General features: G+C 34.7%; 1 protein-coding gene and 1 long non-coding RNA gene across 3 annotated transcripts in view; one reads left to right on the forward strand and one right to left on the reverse strand.

Annotated features, from left to right (window-relative positions):
* tbc1d32 (TBC1 domain family, member 32) overlaps positions 1–10,010 on the forward strand; it is a 73,173-nt gene that overhangs the window by 56,332 nt on the left and 6,831 nt on the right. For both annotated transcript variants that reach the window (XM_032543038.1, XM_032543039.1), the window contains exon 33: positions 8,074–8,262. In XM_032543038.1, coding sequence (XP_032398929.1) covers positions 8,074–8,262 — 189 coding nt within the window. The remainder of the gene's footprint in view (positions 1–8,073; positions 8,263–10,010) is intronic.
* The window catches only part of LOC116706301 (uncharacterized), a 21,410-nt gene that overhangs the window by 7,956 nt on the left and 3,444 nt on the right, over positions 1–10,010 (reverse strand). The window contains exon 2 of the long non-coding RNA XR_004336195.1: positions 7,146–7,154. This is a non-coding gene — a long non-coding RNA (uncharacterized LOC116706301). The remainder of the gene's footprint in view (positions 1–7,145; positions 7,155–10,010) is intronic.

Raw genomic sequence — 10,010 nt, forward strand, 5'->3', positions numbered from 1 at the left:
CGTTTTCAGTTCTTTTCTTTTTTTGGGTCACAAAAAATGGGCCGTCAAAAATAACTTTTTGGACAAAAAACCTTTGGGGGGAAAAAAAAGCACAAAAAACACCCACAACATTGACAAAGGGACAAAATTGTTGGAAAAAGCAATGATAATGTTGGAAAAAAGTGACCAAAACGTTGTCTTTTCATGGTTGACGGGAAGACAACACAAGGGTTAAACTTGCTTTTCGTACGTAACTTGTGTTGCATATTTAACCACCATCTTTTCCTTAACCTAACCAAGTGGTTTTGTTGCCTAAACAGGTTCACCACAGCAGGGGCTTAGGCAGGTGCACTCTCGGCTCGTGTTGCTGCCCCCCCAGTTGCAGGATAACGCATGAAAACGTTTGCATAACTTTTCGTAAGATATCATCTGTTTGGTGCCAACAGTCGGCTGAATCTCTCAGCTCCTCTTCTCACTGGCGGCATTTTTAATTTTATTTTAATAATTTATTAGACAGGGACAGTGTTCATTAATTAACGTTGCTGTAAATGCACCAGAATTAGCCAAAAGGCTGTTTTTCATCCGTTGTCCCTGGACACATCTTAAAATTGTCTCTCTAAAATAACAAGAACAACAATAAGAAGATTACAGTCAACAATACAAATACAAACAGATGAAACTCTTTAAATCCCGTTGATAAATACAGTGTGCAAATGTAATACAGACATTAGGGAAAAAAGAAAAAAAAAAGATACTACACATAAACACAATAGAGACACAAGTGGCAGCACGGTTGCACATTTTCTTATTAATGTTGACATGTCTGATGACATGATATAGCGCCACTGATAAACACCTCTGCGTTTAGGGAGCTGACTGTGTTCAGCAGTTCCTTAAAGTCCAGTTTCTGCAGTTCAGACTGTTGCGTAACATCATCACGTGACCCAATATGCAGAATAACGTTCTTCACAGGTGGATGTGCTGCCACGATATCTGAGATTCTTTGGGTCAAGTCAGACACCGTGTCTTTGGGAAAACCGAGTATTTTGGTGTTTTATTACTGCTTTTTTAAATCTTTTATAGCAGAGTCACCCACAATCAGGGTTTGAGGCCCAGTTGTGAGCTTTTAGGATTCTCCATTAACGTACTCTTAATATACTGTCCTTACTACTGACGGAGAAAATGAAAAGAGGAACATAGTTTCGATTACATTGGCTTGATTTAAAATATACTGCGTAGACATTTCTTCCCCATAAACACCTAAAGAGTCAGCAGCTCATTTGTCGATGTTGTGGAATATTTCATAAATGATGTCAGCGAGAGACCCAAAACGGTGTTTAAAGCCTTTAGAAGCACATCTGCCGTGTGAATGACTTCCCTTTTTATCCTGCTTTGACTTCTCTTGACTTTGGAATACCAAAATGCAGTTTTGACATTGAATGGGTTTTACTTTTTTTTAAACAAAGCAGTTGAATATAAGTCAGATCTTTGCTCCTCTGCACTTGATTCTTTTGACACAGACTTTCTCTCAAACAACAAGGTAGAAAAAAAAAAGGTTTTTCACCTTGAATCCTCTTCCGTTTGATCCCGTCAGTGGTTGACATTTGAGGCTCACCTAATGTACAGCAGCAGGGGCGCTTATAAGACTCGCCGCATTTGCATCAAAGATCGAAACTCGCCGTCTCCCGGGCGGAGTAAAACGTTAACATTCAGCTCATCTCTTTGCTCTTCTAGGCGATAATGGGCACCGATTCTTCTGTCAGAGATGGAAATATCTATTCCAAAGGTTTGAGCGTTCAAAGCCCTTTGGAAGCAGCAGTGGCAAATAAAGCATTATGCACCTCTTGACATTTGTACAGTAGAGGTTGAGTGTGGATGCAAGAGTTGAAGATAAAATTCATCACCGCAACTAACAATTATTTTCATAATTAAATTATCTGCTGATTATGTTCTCGATATGTAAGTCCAAGGTGACATCTGTAATATAACCCCAAACTATTTAATTTACAATGATCTTAAATAGAGAATATACTTGAGTGGCTATGTGACTGTAGCGCAGCTTTAAATGTCCAGTGTGTAGGGTTTAGGGCGATCTCATTGGCAGAAATGAAATATTAACATTAATAGCTATAACTTCATCGGTGTATAATCACCTGAAGATGAGAATTGTTGTTTTTGTTACCTTAGAACTAGCTTTTAATATCTATATACGGAGCAAGTCCTTTTCCACTGAGTCTGCCACTGGGGATCAATAAAAAGTATAAATTACATTAAAGGTCATGGGTTTCATACACTTTCTGTAATAAAACATCTACAAGAAATAAATCCTATCAGATGGGTGCACCTTGGACAAAATCTTTTTAACCATCGTGTTGTCCTCGGGTCAAATTTGACCAATTTTCAGTATTTTTATCACAAAAAATGGGCATTCGAAATATGCGCTGAGAATGTCAAAAGTAGAAATATCAAATAACTTTGGAAAAAAAAAAATCAAAAAAAGAACCCCACAACATTGAAAAAGTGACAAAAATGTTGGAAAAAGCGATAACAATGTTTCATGGTTGACGGGAAGACAACACAAGGGTTAAATGGGGGTCCGTGGTCTGCTTCCTGTCAGTGTAGGGGTCCTTGACATTGAAAAGTTGAGTAAAAAATGGTCTAGACAACCAAAACAAACACTGGCTCTAAAGAGGTAAATTCCCACTGTACACGTCGGCAATCTCACTGTAGTACACGGTTGACTCTTGGTACAAGTTTCAGTTGGTTTCAATCCCCAACCTCCCCGCTAGATGCCACTAAATCCTACTCACTGAAACTTTGAAGCATCGGTATGTCAGGTAGTGACGACCGAATGAAGCTTCGTGAACCAGTGTCTTGATTTCCTGAGCCACTAGATGGCGCTCTCTGTTCAGCAATTGGTTGAGAACACGCTGAATTGCACCGCCTGCACTTTCTCTCAAAACCAGAAGCGCCATCTAGTGGGCTCAGAAAATAAAGACTCTGGTTCACGAAGCTTCATTTGGCCATCACTAACGTCATGGTAACAATAGCCACGAAATACTGCTCGGTAATACGCCAATATCAAGAGACGACTATGACATGGGAAAAGAATTCTAGTATTTTGTATGTATGTTGCAATATATCAAATGCATTCAAAATATATATTTATGAAACAAAAACTTCTTTAATTATTTTTTATAGCTTTTAATGTGTACAGCATTGGACAGAGAAGTCTTTAAAAAATGACACAATATGATCATATCACTGTAAGATAAAACGGAAAGTGACACTCAGAGGCAGACTGCGACATCTCGGTGAGTCGGCCAACGCGACCTGACCCGCTCAGATTTATAATAGCTCTGGAAGTTTACGGCAGAAGGAAAATGAGGTGAAAAATACAGTCGCACTCACCTTTGCACTCTCAGTTTAGCTCAAAGGAACATTAACAACAGAGAAAGGCACATTTCGCTGCTTTCCCCAAAAAAGAGCTGCTCTCGTGAGGACCTTTTGAAGGGATTCATAGTCACAGGAAGTGCCTTGCTCTATGTATACTTGTTTTTCTGCCTGAGGGTTTTAAAACAAGAGTCGTTCCCTGTTTTCATTACAACACGCAAATTAGGATGTCAGTATTTCCAAGAGTGTAGCTGAGGAGGGGGCGATAATAATCTAATATATGTTTATGGAGCGTAAGCGGAGCTTGTTTGTACGCTCGAGCAGACTTGTGTCGTTAGTCAACACAGTGGCTGATTATTGGCGTGACAATTAGAACGCAGTGGGTGCAGTTTGTTGTGTGTTTGGAAAAATTAGACATGAGGGTGTGATGCTCTGTAAGACTCTACTGATGTAGTCAAATCCTAATCAGGAACAGCGCAGGTCAACCCAAAAAAGAGGGTGGATTCATCGAACTATGACACAATTCTCACATGCTGCTTCCCATGCATGATATAAAGATGTCTTTGTGCATCTTTATAAGTCATTCTAACGTGGCTCTGGGAATGGTATCAATCACCAATTTGGTTCAGACTGGAATATCTCAACAGGTATCTGATAGACAATGAAATACAATGAAAATATGTACAAACATTCATGGTGAATGATACCTACTGACTTTGTTAAACCTCTGACTGTCCTTAAAGAACCACAATGAGGTTCACGTGTTTTTCTTTCTTTTGTAAGTCTCAACTACTTTTTTGACATACTATACTGTGACTTTTAATGACTTTTTTGACATACTATACCATCACTTTTAATGACTATTTTGAACTAACCTCACTTTTAATGACTCTTTTACATACACCTATACCTCACTTTATACTTTTTTGACACTACTATAATACTATACCATCACTTTTAATGACTATTGACATACTATACCATCACTTTTAATGACTTTTTTTGACATACTATACTGTGACTTTTAATGACTTTTTTGACATACTATACCATCACTTTTAATGACTTTTTTGACATACTATACCATAACTTTTAATGACTATTTTGACATACTATACCATCACTTTTAATGACTTTTTTGACATACTATACCATCACTTTTAATGACTATTTTGACATACTATACCATCACTTTTAATGACTTTTTTGACATACTATACCATCACTTTTAATGACTATTTTGACATACTATACCATCACTTTTAATGACTTTTTTTGACATACTATACTGTGACTTTTAATGACTTTTTTGACATACTATACCATCACTTTTAATGACTTTTTTGACATACTATACCATCACTTTTAATGACTATTTTGACATACTATACCATCACTTTTAATGATTTTTTTTGACAACTATACTGACTTTTAATGACTTTTTGACATACTATCCATCACTTTTAATGACTTTTTTGACATACTATACCATACTTTTAATGACTATTTGACATCCTATACCATCACTTTAATGACTTTTTTGACATCTACAACAATTTAATTGACTATTGACATACTTACCACACTTTTTAAGGACTTTTTGACATACTACATCACTTTAATGACTATTTTGCAACATACCATCACTTTTAATGACTTTTTTTGACATACTATACGTGACTTTTAATGACTTTTTTGACATACTATACCATCACTTTTAATGACTTTTTTGACATACTATACCATACTTTTAATGACTATTTTGACATACTATACCATCACTTTATGACTTTTTTGACATCTATCCATACTTTTATGACTTTGACATACTATACCCACTTTTAATGACTTTTTTGACATACTATAACTGTACTTTTATGACTTTTTGACATACTATACCATCACTTTTAATGACTTTTTTGACATACTATACCATAACTTTAATGACTATTTTGACATACTATACCATCACTTTTAATGACTTTTTTGACATACTATCCCATCACTTTTAATGACTTTTTTTGACATACTATACTATAACTTTTTTTGATTACTATACTGTGACTTTTAATGACTTTTTTGACATACTATACCATAACTTTTAATGACTATTTGACATACTATACCATCACTTTTAATGACTTTTTTGACATACTATACCATCACTTTTAATGACTATTTTGACTACTATACCATCACTTTTAATACTTTTTTGACAATACTATACTGTACTTTTAATGACTTTTTTGACTACTATACCATCACTTTTAATGACTTTTTGACATACTATACCATAACTTTAATGACTATTTTGACATACTTACCATCACTTAATACTTTTTTGACATCTATACCATCACTTTTATGACTTTTTTGACATACTATACTATAACTTTTTTTGACTACTATACTGTACTTTAATGACTTTTTTGACATACTATACCATAACTTTTAATGACTTTTTGACATACTTACCATACTTTTAATGACTTTTTGACATACTATACCTCACTTTTAATGACTTTTTTTGACATACGATAACCTCTTTTATGTTTTGCATACATACCACACTTTAATGACTTTTTTGACATACTATACTTGACTTTTCATGACTTTTTGACATACTATACCATCACTTTTAATGACTTTTTTGACATACTATACCATCACTTTTAATGACTTTTTTTGACATACTATACTATAACTTTTTTTGACTTACTATACTGTGACTTTTAATGACTTTTTTGACATACTATACCATAACTTTTAATGACTTTTTTGACATACTATACCATAACTTTTAATGACTTTTTTGACATACTATACCATAACTTTTAATGACTTTTTTGACATACTATACCATCACTTTTTATGGTCGTACGCTCTACAAGGTGAGATATACTGTACCAAGACTTCTTGTGTTCAGTTTTATCCTCTTACTCTGCTATGACTTCTTTGGACTTTTTCGACATACCATACTATGACTTTTTCATGACTTTTAACGACATACTATAGTATGACTTTTTTGTACTTTTTCGACATACTATGTTGACTTTTTTGTACTTTTGACATATTATCCTATGATTTTTTATGACATACTATACACTTTTGTTTACATTTTTTGGCACACTATGACTTTATTTAACACGGTATACTAAGACTTTTGGACGTACTATATTACGACTATTTGTAGCATTTTTTCTACTGTAGATTTGTCCTTTTAATGGATCGGACAGTTGTAAACAGAAAAGTGTGGAGAGAGAGGGGAAGACTCAGGGCGGCAGCGGTAAGCACTGAGCCTCGGTACGTTGGCCGCATCCTCTACAATATGAGCTAAACTGTGACTTTTATCTAACATACAGTGCTATGACTTTTTATTTATTCTTTTACCATATGCTATTCTATGACCTTTTTTTGTCTTTTTTTGACATACATAAGACTTTTGACATATTTTGCTTTGACCTTTTTTCATTTTTACAACATACTGTGCTATGACTTTTTTTACATACTATAATATGATGTTTTTTCCGACATACTATGACTTTTTTGACATACTATATTATGACTTTTTATGACATACACGTTAGCTTTCAATGGATAAGACCATTGTAGGCAGGAAAGTGGAGAGAGAGAGAAAACTTGAAGGAAAGGGCCAAAGGTTATATTCAAACCCTGGGCCACTGCACGCTCTACAAGGTGAGCTATTGTAATACTTTTTCAACATGCTATACCTTTTTAAACTTTACTATAATTTCTTATGACTTTTTCATGACATACTTTGACTTTTTTTCAATGAAATTGTTAGGCCATCCTACACTGTACTAAGGCTCAGGCTGTGGGAAAGCAGCCTCCAGATTTAATTTGGTTGTCATTATGTCTCTTTCTTCAAATTGCCACTGCCACATCAGTTTTGAAATTACAAAATAAGATTTTTTTATGTAGAACAATATAATCACCTCTGTTTTTGCTGGCAGGAGCTCTGATGGCAACTTCTGCTGAGCTTGACTAATGCCTTTACAAATCAACCTCCATGTTTTAGTAGTGAACTTTCAGCCATGTTGCCGGCTGGACACAAATTAAAAACCAGGTGTGACGAGGCTACAGCCATAGCTCTCCTTCTCTTCAGCAGTGTGTATTGTTTTAATTAAAATCAAATCAAACACACGTATTGAGGGTTTGGTTACTCTGCTGTGTTAAGTCTCTCTGCTATTATTTTTATTACTGACTTCTGAGTATTTTTTCTCATTTGCACTGCTCTATCTTTAAAATTCTCTGCATGTACTTATTCACAATTCTTGGGTCAAAATTAACTGGTCTTGAAAATTTGTACTTTTTCATGGTTGTGTACGGATTTAAGTAAATGTAAAATGATATTTTGAGAAAACTTATTGGAACTGTGACATGCGAGCAATTTACGCAAACTCAAGCAGTTACATTTTGTTATACACAGTATTTCCCTTTGATAGACACTATATTTAAGAGAGCTATACAGATAAGAGATGAAACAGGATTCATTGATTGTCAGAAGCATTAAGCAGATCACTCATATTACAGTATAATTGGGCTCTTTTTTTGCTTTTTATTAAATGTAAACTACTAACACTTGGGCACAGATGAATTTATAATATTCTGTTGACAGGATTATTCTCATCAACACGAACAATATCCTGGAAATCACAACCTGTGTCTCTCTCACCACAGATGTGCCTCCACTGGTTGACTCAGTGTTTCTGGAACTATCTGGACTGGACAGAGATCTGCCACTACGTCTCCACCTGCGTGGTGATGGGTCCCGACTACCAGGTGTACATGTGCGTGGCCATATTTAAACACCTGCAGCCAGACATCCTGCAGCGCACACAGTCCCAGGAGCTGCAGGTCTTCCTCAAGGTGAGATGGAGCATCAGTACCACAGTGCAGAATATTTTATAGACAGAACATCCGGTTTTACTACATTTGAAACTCATGCTATCCTTATGTATTGCAAAGTACAGGATGTATGTAACCGTGGTCAGAGAGAGGAACTTTAGATTAGATAGATTAGATTCAACTTTATTGTCATTACACATGTACAGGTACAAGGCAACGAAATGCAGTTTGGGTCTAACCAGAAGTGCAATAGCAGTAAGTGCAGGATATATACAATGGTTCCGGAAGTGCAAGACATGGATATGTAATGAATAAATATAGAAGAATACTATTAAACAGAGTTTTACAGATGGGTTTGTCCTATGAATACAAAATATAGATAACAAGTATTGTGAGCAAGTTTACCAGCAGAAATTATGTGGATATTATATATTGCAAATGTTTACAGATATGTGCAAATAGCATAACATACTAATGGTTTACAGATTTTACAGGTGAGTATGTACTATAAATATATATATATATATATATATATATATATATATATATATACAGGCGGCTATTATTATTAATATAGACAGAATTGTTACAGATAGCTATAATAAGTTAGGCTAAAATGAGCAGTATAACAATGGTTTAAAGGTGGTACAGATAAAGTAAAGTTTGGGCAGAAACTATCCGAATTAAAGTGCGGTGGAAAGTAATTGCATATTCCATATTAATGTAGGATCTCTAGTCCTTTAGTCTAAAGCAGTGTTGTTGAATCAGACTTATTTTCATTATTGAACAATCTGCCAAATACTTTGATTAATCAATTGATCCCGGTGTCCTTAAAATAGAAAAAAAAAGGCCCATTCTGATCTTCATGAGGCCAAATGTTTTGTTTTATATCCCAAAGACTAAAACTCAAGGATGTTGAAATTGCAAAGATAAGATTAGATAATACTTTTATTCATCCCACAGTGGGGAAATTCCCTTGTTACAACAGCAGCAGTTTTCTACAGTAAAAGCAAAAAAAAAAAAAAAACAAGTAAAACAAGGAGCAGAAGCTATAGACTGAATGTAAAGTGGCGTCAAATAAATAAAGAAGAAGAATAATAAACAGAGAAAAGCAGAAATTCCTTTCATTGGAGAAGTTGCAACCAGAATGGATCATAGTTTTCTTTCTCTCTCGGTTCAGGGGTCGTTGTTCAAGTTTCAGGTGGCGAACTAGCACATTTGTTTTAACTTCCTTGGTTTCTAGTTGTACTTCTTTAGCATCTCGCTCCCACACACTCTATGCACTTGGAATTTTGTACTTGACAAACACAAAAATTAAAAACAGTTATCAAAATATAGTTGTTGCTGATTTAATTGATTGGTTAATTGACCCAATATATTTTTTAGTTTAATAGTTTATTTGAAAAAAAAAAAAAAAAAGATTTACATACATGCATGCATTCCTGCATACATATATAATTAAAATGACTAAGGTCATGGACTTATTAGCACAGTCTTCCAAAATTGAAAGTCATTCAAACAGAACAAAAATTTTCCATGTTCAAAAGGAGGAGGAAGAAGTTGATAAACAACTTATCAAGTCCGACCCCCCTTTCTCTACTTTTATCCTTTAGTAAAAAATCTTATGCTTCAGTTATTTACACATTATCATTTACACATCATAGACACAGATGCAGACATACACAAGCACATTTAAACCTTTTTTTTTTGTTCTTTTCTTCTACTTTCTATACCATCTGTCTATAGCAGATTAAATAACACAGCCATAC

Source organism: Etheostoma spectabile, chromosome 18 (genome assembly GCF_008692095.1).
Source record: "Etheostoma spectabile isolate EspeVRDwgs_2016 chromosome 18, UIUC_Espe_1.0, whole genome shotgun sequence".
Lineage (NCBI taxonomy): Eukaryota > Metazoa > Chordata > Actinopteri > Perciformes > Percidae > Etheostoma > Etheostoma spectabile.